Here is a 24,367-nt window from a genome sequence, read left to right as displayed (position 1 = left end):
TGTAAAACTTGGTGTATTTTTGTCATTATTCCCATATAGGGCAAATTTAAATGTTCTATATCAGCATTTTTTGGGAAAACAATTACGCAATGAATTGTTCCAAAATAATGTCATGCATTTCAGATTTTATGAGTAGCCTTAATATTTAGTCTAATATTTGGATGCATTAACAAGCCCGTATTCCACTGACAAATGAGGCATGACTTTGTTTTTAGACATTATAACATAAAATGTGGCTAGAAAGGATGAAAAGATAAAAAGAAATGAATGCAATGGTTAATAATACACTCCACATTTACTCTTGGCAAACACAGAGCCGTGTTCATGGCTATACGCACTGTTTAGTGTTCCGTCATTACTGTAAGAGCATTGCAATTGGTTCTGTGTTTTCTGTGATGTTTTTACATCGTGCGCACAGTGTCGCTGTTGTCCTGCAAAACACAAGCTGTAAATGACTTATTGGTCGTCATAATGATACGTCACAATCTAGAGCTGGTAAACGGTGATCCTCACCTCTCTTTCTTTGTTCCCGCATCTTGCATTGCCAGTTCAATTTGCGCGTTTGGATAGCACTGGATTTGTATCTTACATTCACAAAAATGGTCTCGTTTTTGGACGCACAGTCATGGATAAGGTACGTGTTGTGTTTCCTTGTCATCGCTGCTGTCTTCAACACCGCATTTGCTGTGACTCACTACTCTATTCCTGAAGAAATGGAGGTAGGATCTGTTGTTGCCAATCTAGCCACGGATCTTGGTCTGGATGTGCAAAGTCTAACAAGACGCAAGATGCGATTAGATGTCATAGCCAATAAAAAATATCTGGATATAAATAAAGAAACAGGGAGATGCTTATTGCCGAAAGGATAGACAGAGAATATCTTTGCCCAGCCAAAACAACGTCGTGTTTTCTGAAGCTTGACGCTACAATCGAAAATCCCATTAGAATGTTCAATATTGAATTAGAAATATTAGATATCAACGATAATTCTCCGCATTTTCGACGGGATGTCATGCATTTAGACATCTCAGAGTCCACACCAGCCGGAGAGCGTTTTTCACTCAACAATGCAGTGGACTCCGACATTGGATCTAATTCAATTAAGACTTACTATCTTAGTGAAAGTGAGCATTTCACTATTGAAATACAGTCTGGTCGAGATGGCTCTAAACTAGCCGATTTAGTACTCAAAAAAGCATTAGATCGCGAGATAGAAGCAGCCCATAATCTGATACTCACTGCTGTGGATGGCGGTGTGCCGTCGCGCTCTGGAACAGCTAATATTATTGTTCAAGTGTTGGACACAAATGACAACGCCCCTCAGTTCCATAAAGACAGTTATACTGTATACTTGAGTGAAAATGCTCCAATCGGAACGCTTGTTGTTAAGTTAAATGCAACCGATTTAGACGAAGGGCTGAATTCTGAAATAGTTTACACATTCAGTTTATACACATCTGAGAAAACACAGGACACTTTCAATTTAAATGCAGAAAATGGTGAAATCAGAGTGAAAGAAATGATCAACTATGAAGATTTCAAAATCTATGACATGGAAATTATAGCAACAGATAAAGGAGCAAATAGTCTCTCTGGAAAGTGTAAAGTGAAGATTTTAATCACAGATATGAATGATAATCATCCTGAAATTTCCATCAAATCTTTCTCCAGTCCAGTTAAAGAGGATATACCTGTAAATACAGTAATTGCAGTTGTTAGTGTGAGTGATAAAGACTCTGGGGAAAACGGACAGGTAGATGTTCATATCTCTGATGATTTACCTTTTGCGCTCCGAGAATCATCAGATAATTATTATGAGTTAATAGTTTCACAACCGTTAGACCGCGAACAAGTCCCAGAATATGACATCACTATTACCGTGATTGACAGGGGCAACCCAGCGTTATCTGATAATGAAACTATAACTTTAGAGCTACTGGACGTGAACGACAATGTTCCTCAGTTCCCTCAGACATTCTACACGATACCTGTTCTGGAGAATAACGCACCTGGAGCTTTACTGAGCTCTTTAACCGCTATAGACCCAGATCTCCACGAAAATCAGTATCTAGTTTATTTCATCATAGAGAAGGAAATAGTGAACACCTCCATGTCCATGCTGTTCTCCATGAATCCAGAGAACGGCAATCTTTACGCGCTAAAGACGTTTGACTATGAGATCGAGAAGGAGTTCCTTTTCCACATCGAGGCCAGAGACTCTGGTGTCCCTCCGCTCAGCAGTAACGTGACCGTTCACATTATTATCATGGATCAGAACGACAACACACCGCTTATAGTGTCTCCATGGCGCGCGCACGGCTCGGTGGTGGAGGAAAAGATCCCGAGATCCACCGATAAAGGAACTCTGATATCCAAAGTCATTGCCATAGACTCGGATTCAGTGCACAACTCTCGGATCACGTACCAGTTTCTCCAGAACACCGACGCGACATTATTCAGCTTGGATCAGTACAACGGAGAGATTCGGACCATGAGAATGTTCAGTTACAGAGACTCGCGCTACCAGCGGCTGGTGGTGATCGCCAAGGACAACGGAGAGCCCGCGCTCTCCGCTACAGTCACCATCAAACTGTCCACGGTGGAGACCGCCCTTAAAGCCTATGCTGACATGACTGAGGTGCCTTTGGAATATGACATCTTCTCAGATTTAAACCTGTACCTGGTGATCGGACTGGGCTCGGTGTCATTTCTGTTGCTCATCACCATATTGGTCACCATCGTGCTGAAGTGTCAGAAAGCGAAGCCCAGCAAAGCGGCTCCTTCCTGTAGGAACAGTGTGATCAGTGAGAGGAACTCTACCATCGCGGACTCCACTCTGGTCTCCAATGATGCCTACTGGTACAGCTTATTTCTAGCCGAGACGAGGAAAGGAAAGCTGGTGGTCAGACAGCCGGTGCCAAAGGGGTCGAGATACATCGTGTCCAGTATACCGAGAAGCACAGGACTGACCGAGACCAGCGACTCCGCTGCATCTACTCTACAGGTAAGAAATAAATATGAACTTTTTAGAGACACTAGGTCATATCAGAAGCACTGTGAGCCGTAGATTTTATTCACCAAAGAGAACTAACATCAAGTTCTGAATGCATATTTTCGCTTCTTTTTTACGCATTTGCGTCGACAACATGTTTATGCTTCAATGAAAATACTTTGGTAAAACGTTGAAATTGCATCCAACAACCATTTATTTTTTGTAGTAGGCCTGTCCTAATTATGTGTCCATAATTGGTATACTTGAGGTAATTACGTAATTTACAATCTATAGCCATTTAACATCTAAAGAAACCATTTTCAATATTGTGTTTTTTCAGACTTTATATGGGTTTTATCAAAGCATCTTTATATGTACTTCGCCAACCAGTGCGCACAGTGTCGCTGTTCACCATCAAAGTGATTCTCATCTTTATTCGTTCATACTTACAGCCAATGCTGATGACGTGTCGGCTTTGTTGGCTGAGAGCTGCATTCGCTCTTCTTGCAAGCACATGACAAAAACGCATTCATCTCCATCCTGATATTCAATTGCTAATATTTTCTTAACCAAACACTCGCGTGCGATTTGTTTAGCGTTTCTCGGCCTGGAATACAAATCGAAAAATGGAGAGACGAATGGAAAGCCAGACTTTGAAAAGGTACGTGTTCGTCATCATTTTCATGTCCGTGCTAAACACAGCATCTTCTGTTACTCACTACTCTATACCTGAAGAAATGGACGAGGGCTCTATTGTAGCTAATTTAGCCACTGATCTGGGATTAGATGTTACAGCGTTGAGTAAACGTAAGATTCGGCTTGACACGCTTGCGAATAAAAAGTATTTGGATATAAACAAAGAAACGGGAGAGCTGTTCATTGTGGAGAGAATTGACCGCGAGCACATTTGCACCACGAAGTCAGGAACAACGTGTGTCCTGAAACTGGATGCCACGATTGAAAATCCTGTACGGATGTTTAATATCGAGTTGGAAATTCTTGACATCAACGACAATGCTCCGAATTTTAGAAGAGACACGATGCATTTGGACCTCTCTGAGTCTACGCCTGTGGGGAACGATTCTCTTTGAACAATGCCATTGATCCTGATATCGGGGTCAATTCTATAAAAACTTACTATCTCAGTGAAAGCGATTCTTTTTCAGTCGAGATTCAGACCGGACGGGACGGATCAAAATTCACTGATTTGATTCTGAAAAAGCTTTGGATAGAGAGGAACAGGCCATCCATAATCTGATACTCACTGCTGTGGATGGAGGAGTCCCGGCGCGCTCTGGAACAGCAAGTATCATTGTGCGCGTGCTGGACACGAATGACAACGCCCCTCAATTCGACAAAGACAGTTATACTATAAATCTAACAGAAAACTCGCCGATTGGAAGCCTTGTTGTAAAATTAAACGCCACAGATAAAGACGAGGGCTCAAATTCAGATATAATGTACTCTTATAGTTTGTATACATCGGAGAAAACGCAACAGTCATTCAGACTGAATCCTGAAAATGGTGAAATCAGAGTGAAAGAACTGATTAATTATGAGGATTTCAGGATCTATGACATGGAAATTATAGCAACAGATAAAGGAGCAAATAGTCTCTCTGGAAAGTGTAAAGTGAAGATTTTAATCACAGATATGAATGATAATCATCCTGAAATTTCCATCAAATCTTTCTCCAGTCCAGTTAAAGAGGATATACCTGTAAATACAGTGATTGCGGTTGTTAGTGTGAGTGATAAAGACTCTGGGGAAAACGGACAGGTAGATGTTCATATCTCTGATGATTTACCTTTTGCGCTCCGAGAATCATCAGATAATTATTATGAGTTAATAGTTTCACAACCGTTAGACCGCGAACAAGTCCCAGAATATGACATCACTATTACCGTGATTGACAGGGGCAACCCGGCGTTATCTGATAATGAAACTATAACTTTAGAGCTACTGGACGTGAACGACAATGTTCCTCAGTTCCCTCAGACATTCTACACGATACCTGTTCTGGAGAATAACGCACCTGGAGCTTTACTGAGCTCTTTAACCGCTATAGACCCAGATCTCCACGAAAATCAGTATCTAGTTTATTTCATCATAGAGAAGGAAATAGTGAACACCTCCATGTCCATGCTGTTCTCCATGAATCCAGAGAACGGCAATCTTTATGCGCTAAAGACGTTTGACTATGAGATCGAGAAGGAGTTCCTTTTCCACATCGAGGCCAGAGACTCTGGTGTCCCTCCGCTCAGCAGTAACGTGACCGTTCACATTATTATCATGGATCAGAACGACAACACACCGCTTATAGTGTCTCCATGGCGCGCGCACGGCTCGGTGGTGGAGGAAAAGATCCCGAGATCCACCGATAAAGGAACTCTGATATCCAAAGTCATTGCCATAGACTCGGATTCAGTGCACAACTCTCGGATCACGTACCAGTTTCTCCAGAACACCGACGCGACATTATTCAGCTTGGATCAGTACAACGGAGAGATTCGGACCATGAGAATGTTCAGTTACAGAGACTCGCGCTACCAGCGGCTGGTGGTGATCGCCAAGGACAACGGAGAGCCCGCGCTCTCCGCTACAGTCACCATCAAACTGTCCACGGTGGAGACCGCCCTTAAAGCCTATGCTGACATGACTGAGGTGCCTTTGGAATATGACATCTTCTCAGATTTAAACCTGTACCTGGTGATCGGACTGGGCTCGGTGTCATTTCTGTTGCTCATCACCATATTGGTCACCATCGTGCTGAAGTGTCAGAAAGCGAAGCCCAGCAAAGCGGCTCCTTCCTGTAGGAACAGTGTGATCAGTGAGAGGAACTCTACCATCGCGGACTCCACTCTGGTCTCCAATGATGCCTACTGGTACAGCTTATTTCTAGCCGAGACGAGGAAAGGAAAGCTGGTGGTCAGACAGCCGGTGCCAAAGGGGTCGAGATACATCGTGTCCAGTATACCGAGAAGCACAGGACTGACCGAGACCAGCGACTCCGCTGCATCTACTCTACAGGTAAGCAAAATTCACATTAATATTAAAAAAGATATTTAAATAACAAAGAATGAAGAAAATATTTCGAAAGAGAGCACAGAGTTGCTGGTCGTGGTGCTACATCATGGTACAGTATAGTCCGCGTAAGGACATCCCACACTAACTATGAAAGTCATGTTCCTTCAAACACAAATACGATTTTTCTTTTCCATGCTTTTTGCTGGTTTACAAAACTCATTGCTTAACTCTAGCAGCACTATGGTTGATTAAAATAATAATAGCGATAATAAAGCCAAAATGCCCCCCCTGAAAACAACAAAAAATGCGTAAAAATAGATCAAACTAAACAACAAGGTGATGCTACTCAATTTGGGCTCTGCATGTACAGACGAAACTCACTGAGCGTCGCTGTTGTCCAAGAAAAATGCTACTGCTTGTATTCAGAGTCGCCATGACACATTTTCATGAAAAGAAAGCGCACAAAGGCGCACACAACAGCAGGAGGATTGTCAGGTCCCTTATTTGTTTCTCTGTCCGTTTCCAAGATCAAGAGTTTTACAATTTTTCAAACGTTACAGAATGGAAGGGATTATAAAGTCACACCAATGGAGGTATGTATCGATGCTAATTATTTTCTCCGCTGTTTTGTACTCGGTGTCAGCTGTTACACATTATTCCACCCCTGAAGAAATGGAGGAAGGCTCTGTCGTCGCAAATTTAGCGTCAGATTTGGGACTGGATGTGAAGACATTGAGCAGACGAAAAATGCGGCTCGATATTATATCAAACAAAAAATATCTCGATGTGAACAAGGAGACAGGAGAGCTCTACATATTAGAAAAGATGGATAGAGAATATCTTTGTAGTGTTAAAACCGCGACAACATGTTTTATCAAAATGGAGGTGACACTAGAAAATCCCGTGCGAATATTTAACATTGAAATTGAAATTGTGGATATAAACGATAATGCTCCTCAGTTTCGGAGGGACACGATTCATCTGGATATTTCAGAATCTACCGCGGCCGGAGAGAGATTCTCGCTCAGTAACGCAGTAGACCCTGATATCGGATCGAATTCGATTAAAACCTATTACTTGAGTGAGAGTGCACATTTTGACATTGAAATACAAACAGGGAGGGATGGGTCAAAGTTTGCCGATTTGATACTAAAAAAGCCATTAGACAGAGAAGAACATGCGTCACATAATCTGATACTCACTGCTGTGGATGGAGGCGTTCCTGCGCGCTCTGGAACAGCAAGTATCATTGTGCGCGTGCTGGACACGAATGACAACGCCCCTCAATTCGACAAAGACAGTTATACTATAAATCTAACAGAAAACTCGCCGATTGGAAGCCTTGTTGTAAAATTAAACGCCACAGATAAAGACGAGGGCTCAAATTCAGATATAATGTACTCTTATAGTTTGTATACATCGGAGAAAACGCAACAGTCATTCAGACTGAATCCTGAAAATGGTGAAATCAGAGTGAAAGAACTGATTAATTATGAGGATTTCAGGATCTATGACATGGAAATTATAGCAACAGATAAAGGAGCAAATAGTCTCTCTGGAAAGTGTAAAGTGAAGATTTTAATCACAGATATGAATGATAATCATCCTGAAATTTCCATCAAATCTTTCTCCAGTCCAGTTAAAGAGGATATACCTGTAAATACAGTAATTGCAGTTGTTAGTGTGAGTGATAAAGACTCTGGGGAAAACGGACAGGTAGATGTTCATATCTCTGATGATTTACCTTTTGCGCTCCGAGAATCATCAGATAATTATTATGAGTTAATAGTTTCACAACCGTTAGACCGCGAACAAGTCCCAGAATATGACATCACTATTACCGTGATTGACAGGGGCAACCCGGCGTTATCTGATAATGAAACTATAACTTTAGAGCTACTGGACGTGAACGACAATGTTCCTCAGTTCCCTCAGACATTCTACACGATACCTGTTCTGGAGAATAACGCACCTGGAGCTTTACTGAGCTCTTTAACCGCTATAGACCCAGATCTCCACGAAAATCAGTATCTAGTTTATTTCATCATAGAGAAGGAAATAGTGAACACCTCCATGTCCATGCTGTTCTCCATGAATCCAGAGAACGGCAATCTTTACGCGCTAAAGACGTTTGACTATGAGATCGAGAAGGAGTTCCTTTTCCACATCGAGGCCAGAGACTCTGGTGTCCCTCCGCTCAGCAGTAACGTGACCGTTCACATTATTATCATGGATCAGAACGACAACACACCGCTTATAGTGTCTCCATGGCGCGCGCACGGCTCGGTGGTGGAGGAAAAGATCCCGAGATCCACCGATAAAGGAACTCTGATATCCAAAGTCATTGCCATAGACTCGGATTCAGTGCACAACTCTCGGATCACGTACCAGTTTCTCCAGAACACCGACGCGACATTATTCAGCTTGGATCAGTACAACGGAGAGATTCGGACCATGAGAATGTTCAGTTACAGAGACTCGCGCTACCAGCGGCTGGTGGTGATCGCCAAGGACAACGGAGAGCCCGCGCTCTCCGCTACAGTCACCATCAAACTGTCCACGGTGGAGACCGCCCTTAAAGCCTATGCTGACATGACTGAGGTGCCTTTGGAATATGACATCTTCTCAGATTTAAACCTGTACCTGGTGATCGGACTGGGCTCGGTGTCATTTCTGTTGCTCATCACCATATTGGTCACCATCGTGCTGAAGTGTCAGAAAGCGAAGCCCAGCAAAGCGGCACCTTCCTGTAGGAACAGTGTGATCAGTGAGAGGAACTCTACCATCGCGGACTCCACTCTGGTCTCCAATGATGCCTACTGGTACAGCTTATTTCTAGCCGAGACGAGGAAAGGAAAGCTGGTGGTCAGACAGCCGGTGCCAAAGGGGTCGAGATACATCGTGTCCAGTATACCGAGAAGCACAGGACTGACCGAGACCAGCGACTCCGCTGCATCTACTCTACAGGTAAGGGATGCCACACAATGAACGAAAGGGAAAATTCTGGATGTTAGTTTTTTATTCTGTTTAAGGCTAGGTATCCAATGCACTAAGTAGAGTCGCAGGCCGATTTTTTCCTAAAAGCATAATTATCTAAGCATTATGTATAAACATTTGTATATTAACGAGAGTCTATTACGTGCAACTTGAAACTTTCATTCTCGCATCTTTCACAGTTTATCAGAGTCAAGGCGAAATGCAATACATTCGATTAATATATTCTGATCATTGGAAAGTAATTTCAAGGATAACATGTGTTGACTCACGTTTGAAATAATCTGCAGTCTGTGGACACGACGTGATTGCATGACAGATTCTACAGTATGACGTTGTGTTGGCTTTCATTAATAATCATAATTATACTGGCACTATAGAGATAGTATGCAATTCCATCTCTCTCTATCTCCTTCTTCCTCATTCTCAAATTCTTCCTGCTTCCAATGGATTGTTCAAATCTCTTCCAGTAGCCTAATCTCTTTACATGGCATTCCTACATTTTTGTTGCATAATGGCAGTAAGATCACCAGTGCATATAGTTCCAGGACCTCTAACGAGATGATTAATGAATGCACCAATCGTCTCTTGATAGTGAGATGGGTCTACGAGAAGTTCAATGCTTATGCCAGTCATTCTAATCTTGTCCTGTGTGCATCTGTTAAGTTTGCAGCCACAAAACAAAAAACAAACAATAACAACAACTCTAGGATAATTGAAAGCCCCTTGCAATTATTCACATCGCATATGCAATCACATAATATGCATTTTCTTGGGCCACTTTTATTCTATTAATGAAGTTGAGCATCAATACATTTGAAACACCCTATACAACCAAAGCCATTATTATTTATTTTATGAAATTCAGTCATATTTAACAACTTTCAGCGCTTCGAAAAGATAACATAAAATGCCCATGTTTTCCAGTAGTTCTGCACAATTGTAGTGTTGAGAAGGCACACTTCTGCACATATTGGCACAATTTTTGGCCTCAATTCAGCACCTTCTGGCCCGGACAGCTCCTGTAACGACACATTTAGGTTCTACTTAATAACGAACGATCAACGTGATGTTTTGGCAAAAGACGATAGGGCATTGCAAAACAAAGTTGGGCATTAGTTAAGATTATGTTAAAAGCTTCAATGTTATCAAGAAAGTCAGCCTAAATATATATATTTTTAATTATTATTTCAGCCTATTCTATGCGTGCGTAATTCTATTTAAACACCTCTTGCAACCAAATCAAATAGTTGTAACTTTTTTTTTGTTTTGTTTTGCTAATCTTTCAAAAATGCAAATGGAATAGCTACAACTTGGCGCCAAGTGTCGCTGTTCACCACCACAAAAACGAAACAACGAAACAAAAAAAAAACATGCAAGTATTTTCAGCCGCCATGCCCATGACGCATCATCCGCAAGAGAAAAAGCGTTTCATTTCAGTCTTGGGTGCAGTGCTGCTCTTATAGCTCGTGCTTTGCAAGATATCATATTTATCTTCACGCAGAGTGTGTAAAAACATCGTCTTTGACTCTCGTCGGCTGATATTTTGAGGATTGTAGCGAAGTGTTAACGCCATTAGCCACTATGGAGAGATGCGCCGCTGTGTTCGCTCACAAGAGGTACGTTTTCACCTTCCTTCTGCTTCCTGCAATTGTCGGCATAACATCTGCCGTCACACATTACTCTATTCCCGAAGAAATGCAAGAAGGTTCTGTTGTTGCTAATGTTGCTTCGGATCTGGGCTTGGACATAAGAAGTTTAACCAGACGACGAATACGGCTAGATGTCATAAGCAATAGGAAATACTTGGATATTAACAAAGAGACCGGAGATCTCTTTATAGCTGAGAAAATCGACAGAGAATATTTGTGCAACTTTAAGACATCGTCATGTTTTCTTAAAATGGATGTTATAGTCGATAACCCGGAGAGAATATTTAACATTGAGCTAGAAATCCTGGATATCAATGACAATGCACCGCACTTCAGAAGGGATACAATGCACCTCGACATTTCCGAGTCTACCCCAGCTGGCGAGCGGTTCTCTCTGAATAACGCTGTGGATCAAGACTTCGGATCAAATTCCATTAAAACATATTATCTTACTGAAAGTGAGCATTTTGATATCGACATACAGTCTGGAAGAGACGGCTCGAAGTTTACAAATTTAGTATTAAAAAAGGCATTAGACCGCGAGAAACAGGCAACACATAATCTGATACTCACTGCTGTAGATGGAGGAGTCCCATCACGCTCTGGAACCGCAAGTATCATTGTGCGCGTTTTGGATACCAATGACAACGCCCCAAAATTTGACAAAGAGAGTTATACCATTAACCTGATAGAAAACTCTCCGATTGGAAGTCTTGTACTGAAATTAAACGCATCAGACTTAGACGAGGGTTCAAATTCAGACATAGTTTATGCATTCAGCCTGTATACATCTGAAAAGACACAACAAACATTCAGTTTAAATCCTGAGAATGGCGAAATCAAAGTCAAAGAAGTGATTAGTTATGAGGATTTTAAAATTTACGATATGGAGGTCATTGCTACAGATAAAGGTGCAAACCCCTTATCTGGACAGTGTAAGCTGACTATATTGATAACTGACATGAATGATAATCATCCTGAAATTTCCATCAAATCTTTCTCCAGTCCAGTTAAAGAGGATATACCTGTAAATACAGTAATTGCAGTTGTTAGTGTGAGTGATAAAGACTCTGGGGAAAACGGACAGGTAGATGTTCATATCTCTGATGATTTACCTTTTGCGCTCCGAGAATCATCAGATAATTATTATGAGTTAATAGTTTCACAACCGTTAGACCGCGAACAAGTCCCAGAATATGACATCACTATTACCGTGATTGACAGGGGCAACCCGGCGTTATCTGATAATGAAACTATAACTTTAGAGCTACTGGACGTGAACGACAATGTTCCTCAGTTCCCTCAGACATTCTACACGATACCTGTTCTGGAGAATAACGCACCTGGAGCTTTACTGAGCTCTTTAACCGCTATAGACCCAGATCTCCACGAAAATCAGTATCTAGTTTATTTCATCATAGAGAAGGAAATAGTGAACACCTCCATGTCCATGCTGTTCTCCATGAATCCAGAGAACGGCAATCTTTACGCGCTAAAGACGTTTGACTATGAGATTGAGAAGGAGTTCCTTTTCCACATCGAGGCCAGAGACTCTGGTGTCCCTCCGCTCAGCAGTAACGTGACCGTTCACATTATTATCATGGATCAGAACGACAACACACCGCTTATAGTGTCTCCATGGCGCGCGCACGGCTCGGTGGTGGAGGAAAAGATCCCGAGATCCACCGATAAAGGAACTCTGATATCCAAAGTCATTGCCATAGACTCGGATTCAGTGCACAACTCTCGGATCACGTACCAGTTTCTCCAGAACACCGACGCGACATTATTCAGCTTGGATCAGTACAACGGAGAGATTCGGACCATGAGAATGTTCAGTTACAGAGACTCGCGCTACCAGCGGCTGGTGGTGATCGCCAAGGACAACGGAGAGCCCGCGCTCTCCGCTACAGTCACCATCAAACTGTCCACGGTGGAGACCGCCCTTAAAGCCTATGCTGACATGACTGAGGTGCCTTTGGAATATGACATCTTCTCAGATTTAAACCTGTACCTGGTGATCGGACTGGGCTCGGTGTCATTTCTGTTGCTCATCACCATATTGGTCACCATCGTGCTGAAGTGTCAGAAAGCGAAGCCCAGCAAAGCGGCTCCTTCCTGTAGGAACAGTGTGATCAGTGAGAGGAACTCTACCATCGCGGACTCCACTCTGGTCTCCAATGATGCCTACTGGTACAGCTTATTTCTAGCCGAGACGAGGAAAGGAAAGCTGGTGGTCAGACAGCCGGTGCCAAAGGGGTCCAGATACATCGTGTCCAGTATACCGAGAAGCACAGGCCTGACCGAGACCAGCGACTCCGCTGCATCTACTCTACAGGTAAGAAGCCGTTAATAATAAAACAACTTTGCAATGTCGGTCAAAGTGACTCTACTGCATCGAATCTACAAGTATGGAAAACCTCAATCTAAACGAAAGGGCAAATTATGAACCTTGTTTTTTTCTGTTTAAATTTAGTTTTCCTAAAGCATTCTGTAGGACTTTAGTCATAAGTAGACCTACTTAATCACAATGAGGCGTTTCCTAAAATCATCACTATCTAAGCAGTACTTAAAAACGTGCGTAAATTAATGGGAGTCCATTATATACAACTTGAACACATCTATTCTCACATCTTTCACAGTTTGTCATATATATATTTATATGTCTTGATCAATGGAAAGTCATTGTACACTAGCCGGTGCCAAAGGGGTCGAGATACATCGTGTCCAGTATACCGAGAAGCACAGGACTGACCGAGACCATCAGCGACTCATATGCATTCTCTACAGGTTACTGGAACTGCCTTAAATAAATAATAAGTTTAGGTTCAGTTATCATCCTTAAATAGAGAGTACTTCATAATTTTTTTTCTGAGTTTTCATTTTTTAGTTATCATATATATATATATATATATATATATATATATATATATATATATATATATATATATATATATATATATATATATATATATATATAACTGCTCTGTATATTAAGATTATGTTCATTTTATGGCAAGTTATCTTGACTAAGGTTTATATCATTTAGCCATTCTCCACTACATACACAACGTGTCGCTGTGCCCCAACAAAACTGATGGTTCGTCCATTTATTTATATATTTATTTTCTCGTCGCCATGACAGTTCGTTGTCACCGGCGTGTATTTCTGGACCGCGTCCGGGGATGCAAGTGCTAATGTTGGCTTTTCGTATTGAACAATAATGTAATATTTCCTCAGACAGCTGGCGAAAAACAAGTCTACGTTCTGATCAACTAAGTGTCCTGCGTTAGTGATCATCACTGAGGACAATTGGGTTTTGCGCTTATACGACTCACCGAAAGAATGGAGGCGCAGCCCAGGATGGAATATATTCCGACATTTCTTCTGCTCTCTGCGGTCTTCAACATCGCGTCTTCTGTCACCCATTATTCTATTCCGGAGGAGATGGAGGTAGGCTCTGTGGTTGCTAATTTGGCCAGCGATTTAGGAATCGATGTGCAAACACTGGGAAGTCGAAAAATCAGGTTAGATATCATTGCAAATAAGAAATACCTGGATGTGAACAAAGACACTGGCGAGCTCCTTATTTTGGAGCGCATTGATCGAGAATATATCTGTACATCTACTAAAACAGTGTGTTATTTAAAAATGGAAGTCATACTCGAGAACCCAGTTCGTATATTTAACATTGAATTGGAGATTATGGATATTAACGACAACGCGCCCTATTTTCGTCGGGACACGATTCATTTGGACGTCTCTGAATCTACTTCTGTTGGCGAGAGGTTTTCACTCAGTAATGCTGTTGATCCTGATATTGGTTCAAATTCGATTAAAAGTTATCATTTGAGTGAAAGTGCAAATTTTGATATTCAAGTACAGACAGGGAGGGATGGGTCAAAATTTGCTGATTTGATACTGGAAAAAGCATTAGATCGCGAAGAACAGGCCATCCATAATCTGATACTCACTGCTGTGGATGGAGGAGTCCCGGCGCGCTCTGGAACAGCAAGTATCATTGTGCGCGTGCTGGACACGAATGACAACGCCCCTCAATTCGACAAAGACAGTTATACTATAAATCTAACAGAAAACTCGCCGATTGGAAGCCTTGTTGTAAAATTAAACGCCACAGATAAAGACGAGGGCTCAAATGCAGCTATTACTTATTCTTTCAGTCTGTATACTTCAGAGAAAACGCAGAAAACCTTTGAATTAAACCCAAACACTGGTGAAATCAGAGTGAAAGAACTGATTAATTATGAGGATTTCAGGATCTATGACATGGAAATTATAGCAACAGATAAAGGAGCAAATAGTCTCTCTGGAAAGTGTAAAGTGAAGATTTTAATCACAGACATGAATGATAATCATCCTGAAATGTCCATCAAATCTTTCTCCAGTCCAGTTAAAGAGGATATACCTGTAAATACAGTAATTGCAGTTGTTAGTGTGAGTGATAAAGACTCTGGGGAAAACGGACAGGTAGATGTTCATATCTCTGATGATTTACCTTTTGCGCTCCGAGAATCATCAGATAATTATTATGAGTTAATAGTTTCACAACCGTTAGACCGCGAACAAGTCCCAGAATATGACATCACTATTACCGTGATTGACAGGGGCAACCCGGCGTTATCTGATAATGAAACTATAACTTTAGAGCTACTGGACGTGAACGACAATGTTCCTCAGTTCCCTCAGACATTCTACACGATACCTGTTCTGGAGAATAACGCACCTGGAGCTTTACTGAGCTCTTTAACCGCTATAGACCCAGATCTCCACGAAAATCAGTATCTAGTTTATTTCATCATAGAGAAGGAAATAGTGAACACCTCCATGTCCATGCTGTTCTCCATGAATCCAGAGAACGGCAATCTTTACGCGCTAAAGACGTTTGACTATGAGATCGAGAAGGAGTTCCTTTTCCACATCGAGGCCAGAGACTCTGGTGTCCCTCCGCTCAGCAGTAACGTGACCGTTCACATTATTATCATGGATCAGAACGACAACACACCGCTTATAGTGTCTCCATGGCGCGCGCACGGCTCGGTGGTGGAGGAAAAGATCCCGAGATCCACCGATAAAGGAACTCTGATATCCAAAGTCATTGCCATAGACTCGGATTCAGTGCACAACTCTCGGATCACGTACCAGTTTCTCCAGAACACCGACGCGACATTATTCAGCTTGGATCAGTACAACGGAGAGATTCGGACCATGAGAATGTTCAGTTACAGAGACTCGCGCTACCAGCGGCTGGTGGTGATCGCCAAGGACAACGGAGAGCCCGCGCTCTCCGCTACAGTCACCATCAAACTGTCCACGGTGGAGACCGCCCTTAAAGCCTATGCTGACATGACTGAGGTGCCTTTGGAATATGACATCTTCTCAGATTTAAACCTGTACCTGGTGATCGGACTGGGCTCGGTGTCATTTCTGTTGCTCATCACCATATTGGTCACCATCGTGCTGAAGTGTCAGAAAGCGAAGCCCAGCAAAGCGGCTCCTTCCTGTAGGAACAGTGTGATCAGTGAGAGGAACTCTACCATCGCGGACTCCACTCTGGTCTCCAATGATGCCTACTGGTACAGCTTATTTCTAGCCGAGACGAGGAAAGGAAAGCTGGTGGTCAGACAGCCGGTGCCAAAGGGGTCGAGATACATCGTGTCCAGTATACCGAGAAGCACAGGACTGACCGAGACCAGCGACTCCGCTGCATCTACTCTACAGGTAGGTTTATACATCCCATCCCACGTTGAACAGGTAAACTAGTTCTTCTAAGATGTCAAACAACAAAGAAAGTCTCAACTTAAACACTTCAACACACTTTTACATTTCAACTACTATCCAAACACTTTCTAACAGTAGTCTTTGCCTTTCAACTGAAAAGTCACTGTTTTCCGCTTCCCATCTTGTATGGGGTCATTAAGGTTAAACTTAAGCTCAACTCTTTGCTTTTCTTTGCATCACTTACCGAAGGTGATGTTCCTACAGTTCTTGGTACTTCTCTTTGCATATTTGTTTATTTTTTCCCTCTTTGTAAAGTTTTTACAACACAAAGCAATTCTTCTCTTTTCATTTGTAGTCACTTGTGCTTTATTTCTTAATGTATTCAAAAATCGACGTCACTACTGGAGATAAATTTTCACACTTAAAAGGCTTTTGTCTTTTAATATATATTTGATGTGAATATTTGTTGTCTTTCTTAGCCCCATATTCTCTTGTTGAACATACTGTGTTCTCAGTTGCCCGCTGGCTGAGCTGCCATGTGAGAGACATCTTTTGCAAATGTAAATTTGTGCGAGCAGGTTACGTGACGTGTTGCTTCTCTCTCTCAGTGCAGGGTGACCTACTTTCCAGACCTGCTGTTGTTGCTGTTTCACCTGCAGTTATGATGCCCATAAGCCTGATTTATTAATATCTTTAGCTCATGCTTTGATAAATGTGTTTATAAATCTCTTTATTTTGTAATAATGCCACTGTTGACCCCTTCAAAGCATCTAGAAGATAATTGACACAGGAGAGTGAATATCAATGTCCCTAGACAAGTTATTGTACAATTAGTTCACAGTTAAAAATGTCTGAATGTCATTGCACGTGGCACTTATTTAGAAAAAAGCAAGATACTGTAGCACAAGCACAGTTTTGAAAGGTTGAAATGCTGTAGAAATAAATATAAAGTTCAAAATGAAGCTCAAACGCTCGTGTTGAGAGTAAATGTGCTGAACTGCACCTGTGGTTACTCTTCTGGGACACCTGTGTGATCTGGAAGGGAACATCTACATCAAACATCTCCTAAAATCACCAAGACACCAGCTGATTACAAGCCACTGAGCAAAAATGACTCAAAAAGTGAAGTTAGTTCTGAGAAAATTCCCAAAAGCATTTGAGCATAAATGACACTAGCTTTGATATTTGTAATCGAATGCATGACATTCATACATTTTTAGGTGTCCAAATACTTCTTGGGGCCACTTTATATTTTCGATTAGCTCTCCGTTAATTTATCCTGGAGTAAATAAGTCAAGCCGGATGTTTTGCATGGTTAAAAAATGACATTGTATATCTGAAGCTGTCAAATTGAACGATTATGCACTCCTCAATATCAATCGATAACTCGTTCTTATTTGTTAGAGTGTCTTCTGAAGGACAGGTAAGTCATTGACAGATACAATGAGAGAAATGACCCAAAATATTTCAACTATTTCTCCAATTCTCTCAAATAAATAGTCTAAACTGGTTGATTTCTCTGCTTCTCGTGATTGAAAACATGATGTCTGTTTCACCATTTATTAAACATTATTCTTTTGTGTCTCAGGTTACCTGGCGTTCGTGATAATTCCTTGACAAGAGGACAATGAGTTACCTTACTAATCCCTTTTCTTGACTTGTTTATCCACTGCAGATCTTCACTCACTGTAGAAAACTAGCATACACTGACTATGAGTAGCTGTAATGAATAAGAGTAGCACAGATTGATTTAAACCTTATGTTTTGTTGCTAGACAAGTGCTATAACATCTCTATCCTAAACTAACCTAAACATTGAAATGTGTCTTCTGTTTTTGTTTCCGTTCTAAAGTACTCAAAATGAACGAGGTCCTTCCCGCGCTGGAGGTATGCAGCACTGACTTCATTTTTCTCTCGATTTCTGGAACGTCTGATCCAAGCGCCCTTTTGACCTTTACTGAAATATATGTGGCTCTGTGTGTTTCTCTTTGTGGTTGGTGTTTTTTTTTGTCAGTGCGTTTGCCTTGTCTTGTTGTAGGAGGAGCCAAGGAACCAATTCATATTGAATTCAAATCATCTCCCTGAGGCCTTTTCTTTAACACACAGTTTCATGAAAATGCAATAACAAGTCATTTTGACACTACAGTGCAGTCTCACTTGGTTTTCTGAGCCTTTTATATGTACCGGCTGCTAGATGTAAACGTTGCAGTCTTTATATACACTGTGTGCGTAATTAATCACATTTGTGGAACTCGATTGAAATCCCTAAAACGGATGTGTTTTCCTTACAACATTCTGTATGCAGCCTCACAAACCCCTTTATAAACACCTGTGATCTGTGTTATAACAGTGTAATAACAGTGTGTGTGGTTTGATTGACAGTGGCTGGGGAGTCAAAGTTGCTCTTCTAAACTCGCTCTAATAAATGACTGAATCAGTTAAAGGGTTTGTTCACTCAAGAATGAGAATTATGTCATCATTTACTCACTCTCATCTCGTTTCAAACCCGTATGACTTACTTTGCTCCGTTCGACACAAATGGAGATGTTAGGGAGAATGTTTAGTCATCTATTCAGTAAAAAACAAAAAAGACTTACATTTCGTTGTGTTTCTTACACTGAGCTGTCATAATGCTTTAGAATACTTGAGATACAGCACAGGAGTTGTATGGACTAATAATATGTTTATTTTATACATGCATATACTGTATATTTCATTTGTGGGGTTCGACAACATAAGTCTCATTGTAAAGGAAAAAGCAACCTTGACTATAGCGTCTCATTTTGTGTTTCACGGATAGTAGAAAGCCAGGTTTGGAAAGACAAGAGTTTAAATGAGTATTCCAGGTTCAGTAGATTCTCAATCGACAGCATTTGTGGCATGATGTTGATTACCACAAACATTTATTTCAACTCGTCCCTTCTTTTTAGACAAAAAAAGCAATTATTGAGGTTACTGTGATCCATTTACAATGGATCAAGTTGGGTTCTGAACTCACTACCTCATTGGTACAGCTAGTAAAAACATGCATCAAAAAGCCACACCAACCCAGCCTTGTTTGTTTTAGATATGCAGCGAATAACTTACAAACAAGGAAGTCTTAAATAATGCCTAAACTAACGACTCGATACATGTGTTAACAGACTATGATAATGGTCTACTCGGACAACATATTGTTTCCTAGAGATGCAGAAAATACTCAAAACAGACAAAAGCAGTGTATCTATTAACCACAAATAATACAATATTGAGCAGCAGCTGTCGGAGTTGCACTGGAGTGACGTCATTGATTGGCTAGAGGAGGAACTGTCAATCAAGAACTAGTGGACCAATAGGGATGCAAAACACCCCCTGATTTACATGAAACTCTACTCACAAGTTTTGGAAAACAAAGTGCAGAACTTGGAAACAAAAGCAAATACAAATACTGCACAAGCGTGCAAATTTTTTATATATGAGCAAAATCGTCAGAGGCAGTAATATAACCAAGGAAAGCATTATTTTGTTTGCAATTCTGATGACTTTGCTTTCATTTTTATTTTTTTTTAAATATGCTTATATATGTTTGATTCATGCTTGTTATTTTTTGATCTGCGCTTTATATTTATTTTCATGCTTATTATTTTTGGATCCGTACACGCAATACTTTTGCAATACTTAAGTTGTTTGAATGGTAATTTTTACAGTCGTTTTAGGGTTTGTTGATATTACACCATCATGGCATTGAAGTTAATAATATTATTGGTCATAACTTTACACAGATGTGGTTAGTTAGTGATTTTATAACACTAAAATAATATTTTCACACATATTGTTTACGTCTTGTGGCTTTACTTTTGAAACTGAGTATTTTAGCGTTTACAGATTGACCCCATTGACTTCCAATGTAAGTGTCTCACTGGAACACACATTTAAAGAAAAGGAGGGACAAGTCCAAGTAGATTTTTGTGGCAATCAACAGCTGTCGATTGACCTTAACTTGTATTGAACCCGGAATATTCCTCTAAGAGTAAATGATGACAGAATTTGTATTATTTGGTAAACAATTTTGTTAAACATGTTTTTAGCAAACATGGCTCTATTGCATGATGTGTTTTTTAATGATACATGTACTGATCGTTCATTTACTAAACATTGTAATGAATTCCTCAGCCTGTTTGTTGGATGGTCTGTCTACGTGTTTGGATGGTTGGTGAATTGACTGGTGGATTCCACATACACATACTGGTTCTGTTGAATTTCTTTTCACACAAGATTTGACGTGATGGGAAACTAATTACAACAACCACCTGTTTTTCAGTTTGTTGCCCTTCCATCTCCCCCACAACGTTACCTCACCTAATATCTGAGCATGGTTTACATTGATTAATCCACCCACACCACCTGTCAATCAAACCAAGGTTCCACCTTCTTTTTTGCCTGAATCCTTTTATTTGAGTGACAGGCCTTGGTTGCATGAGACATGTTCAGAGTCTGGCCCATCACAAAGAGAAGGATGTCATAAGTGTCTTAGCCTCTCACATCCACTTTTTCGCTCTTGTTGTCAGGCATCCACGACCACCAGCAGCAGTTCCACCTGAGGACCACCGCAACCATTCAAGGAAGTCCCTGCACGTCTGTCCACCTGCATCCATCCTACAGAGGCGACAACAACACGTCCATCTTCACCTCAGCATTTGGAGAGTTTTGAAGAATCGGCCTCACTTTGAGTTCTCTTCCCCAACAAGTTCATGGACGATCTGACCCTTGGGATATTAAGAGATACACTTACACCTGACCAGTCAGGATTGGACTTGGACTGGGTCCGTGAGTGCACACACACAAACATACACATTTACTTGGCTATCTAAATAGTGACATACCATAGACTTCTATTGACCAACTGTAATCCACACCCTACCACCAAAAGAAACCTTTTTGCATTTTTATATTTGAAAAAAAGTATTATTTAATGCATGTAACATTTTGCCAATTGGAGACTTCCCCTCATTTCACAAAAAGGGGTTTTGTCATTTTTAGCCGCCACAATCGTGCTCCCAAATTATACCTCCAAACAGCACAGCTCAAGTCTTTATCAAAGAACTCCTGTCAAATCAGTATGCTTGTGTTTGCATGTTTCAGCTGCACATTAGATCGTTCTTACATTTAATGACTAATAAATGCATTGCTGAGAGAAATGATCAGAACACATGCATATGAACTGGAGCGGACATTAAGTGATATTAAACAAGTTCAAACGATTGAAATGATGGAGCTTTAAAGGAAAGATGAACTGAGTTTGGACCTCGAAAGCTTCTCTTTTCCTTTTCCTCTTCTGCTATCGAAATAATGCAAGTATTATCCAGTATATACAGAGTAGGTCACAGCAAAAGCTGTTTGTTGTGCTGTGTAAGTCACTGCTTTTGTCTGTCGTATTGCATTTGCCTGTGTTGTGTCAGTATTGTTTCTATATGTAAAGATGCAAAGTTAAATCTAAGCACTGATCAAGCACACAAAGTGTTAAGAATGGAGTACTGTTGTAAATAGGAACTTTCCCGACGTTATCTGCCATTCTCATAGCATTTTGGGCTCAGCAGAGGCTGTGAAATCACCATGACAACACACTGCTTCCTCTATGGTGTCAGGTGACAAATGCAGACAAAGCACAGTGATGTCATAGTGCAAAGGATTTGAAGGTCAGAAATGTTGCCTAGACAATGAGTTTAGGAGATTTTTCTTTCTTTCTCTCTCTGTTTATTTTATCTCAGATAAAAACCTACGCTACTGAGATGAACGCATCTTTATTATTAATCAGCGAGTTTCTCCTGTCTTATAGCAAAAGCACTTTTAGAGATGGAGACTGCATCACACAGGGCCAAAAATGGCTTTTCAGTCCAACAGATATTTCAGCCTTCACTACGTCTTTAAAAGGAGCCCAAATGTAACCCTTATAGCATAAATAGCATTCAATGAGAAGTGATTATGTCTCTATTTCAAAAGGACCTATATTAGGATATATTCAGTCACATGATCAAATAAGATTTCAATCTGAACGCACTGTTCTTTATATAGATTCCCATTGTTTTGTGATGGAAAAACAGACTGGCTACATGTAGTGTAGTTACACACTGGATTGTCAATGGTGTCGGATGACTTTGCATTGTTTTAACACTGCACAAGATTGCATAAGATTACTTTGATTACTTATATATTTACTGCCTACATAGTTTTATTTAATCTGATATTGTAGAATGTGTGTAAGTTCATGAAAATGCTTTAGCACTTAAAAAAATACAATATAGCAAAAAAAAGGTGAAACTACATTGTGCATAACTTTTTCATTTTTTAAATGCCTTGTCAACAAGATTATGTATTAACTTTAAAATTGCTGCTTTTTATTATTGATATTTTCTATTCACTAGTTATAACAGTGGTACAATATATGTATGTTAATGTTTTGTTTACAGTGAACACTATGGTATTGTTGTTTTTCTGCCTTTTTGAAATGTAATTTATGGTTAAATCAATAATCATATCTTAAAGGGTTTGTTGGCTTCCCCAGGCAGGTCAACAGGTCAAAATATCTGGGTATCAATGTAAAGACCAGCTCTAGTACATCATGCATATTGACCAAGACGTGCATTCTGTACAAAGCTATGAATACATGAACACAATTAGGCATCTTATAATTTTCGTTTAAGAGGAATAAATGACGGATGTTTACATGTGACCTTTTAAAACAGGCCGCAGTAGATTCAAAGACACTTAAAAGGTGCTGTAATAGCATTGGATAATTCTCAGACATGAGCAGTGTTTTTAAATAATTATTATTTAAGGCAACTGGCGAGAACTAGAGCTACATTTCTAGTAGATTGCTAAAATTCAAAGGTGCTTTCTGTGATTGCATGTATGAAAGAGAGCGGAGAGCATGAGGGAGCGTTTGACCAGTGAGTGTAGCTAGAAGTGGGTCACTCCTCTCTCTCTCTCTCTCTCTCTCTCTCTCTCTCTCTCTCTCTCTCTCTCTCAGTGCAGGAAAGCAGCTAAAATGCATTTAACTAAAAGCCTTGTTTTGGCCTGCTATGAATAGGAGGCTTGTTCAAAAGCACAGGACGGTCCTGTCATGGTTGTAGGCCATCTTGTATGCCCTCTAGTTCCTAATGCCTCTTTCTGTGCTGTCCAGTGAATAAAAAAGGACTACAAGAACATATTGTGTTTACTTAATGCAGTTATTCTATTGCATTTCTCTGCCTGCATTTGTGCTCTTAAGCAGACAAACTGATTTTCTAAAGCATACATGATCTGCCTGGGAGAAAACTCACAAGACCCTCTTTTGATCATGATTATCTGCTGATACATTTGTACTGCATATTAACAATTGATCAAAACCTCACAGACAATAGTGAGAGATTTATTTCATTTTCCATATCATTCTGAACTACATAAAATGTATGGTACTTTGCATTTGTAATGTGTTTTTTGTTGCTTTTGTTACTTTTGCCAATATGAGCAGCAATCAGCCTGTGGACTAGCACAGATGGAGTAAAAATTATATATATATATATATATATATATATATATATATATATATATATATATATATATATATATATATAAATGTGTTTGTACATTTATACCGTTTACATTATTATCTTTTAAATAGCTAGAGAAAGATAAGATTAATCTATGTAAACTGTAGAATCAAGTGGCTCTTTGTGCCCTGTAATCTCCTTTGCTTGCATGATTGTCAGCTGTGTGTCTGTGGGTGTGGGGTGGGGGGTGAGAGTATGGTTTGGTTTGAAGGGGTTTATAGGTAAAGATGAGGTCATCTCTGCAGATGACATAATGCAGATCCCAGATGAGCCTTTTCTTTTAGATTAAAACTCATGACAAAACCATACTCAAATTATCACCTCAAACTCTCTGATTACTAAATCTGTGTCTATTTCTCTCTTCTTCTGTTAATACAAAAAAATAAATAAATAAAC

The 24,367-nt window shown here is 40.4% G+C and overlaps 1 protein-coding gene and 1 pseudogene across 1 annotated transcript; both read left to right on the top strand.

Annotated features, from left to right (window-relative positions):
* The first annotated feature begins 1,012 nt into the window (after positions 1-1,012).
* LOC127659826 (protocadherin alpha-C2-like) lies at positions 1,013-3,067 on the top strand. Its single transcript, XM_052149774.1, has one exon. It carries the CDS (start codon positions 1,013-1,015, stop codon positions 3,065-3,067), a length of 2,055 nt encoding a protein of 684 aa, XP_052005734.1.
* Positions 3,068-3,516: 449 nt separating this feature from the next.
* LOC127659586 (protocadherin alpha-C2-like) lies at positions 3,517-23,918 on the top strand (annotated as a pseudogene).
* The last annotated feature ends 449 nt before the right edge of the window (positions 23,919-24,367 follow it).

The sequence above is a fragment of the Xyrauchen texanus genome, chromosome 19, assembly GCF_025860055.1.
Source record: "Xyrauchen texanus isolate HMW12.3.18 chromosome 19, RBS_HiC_50CHRs, whole genome shotgun sequence".
Classification (NCBI taxonomy): Eukaryota; Metazoa; Chordata; class Actinopteri; order Cypriniformes; family Catostomidae; genus Xyrauchen; species Xyrauchen texanus.
The sequence above is the reverse complement of the archived record's forward strand: the minus strand, read 5'-3'. Positions and strand labels throughout refer to the sequence as shown.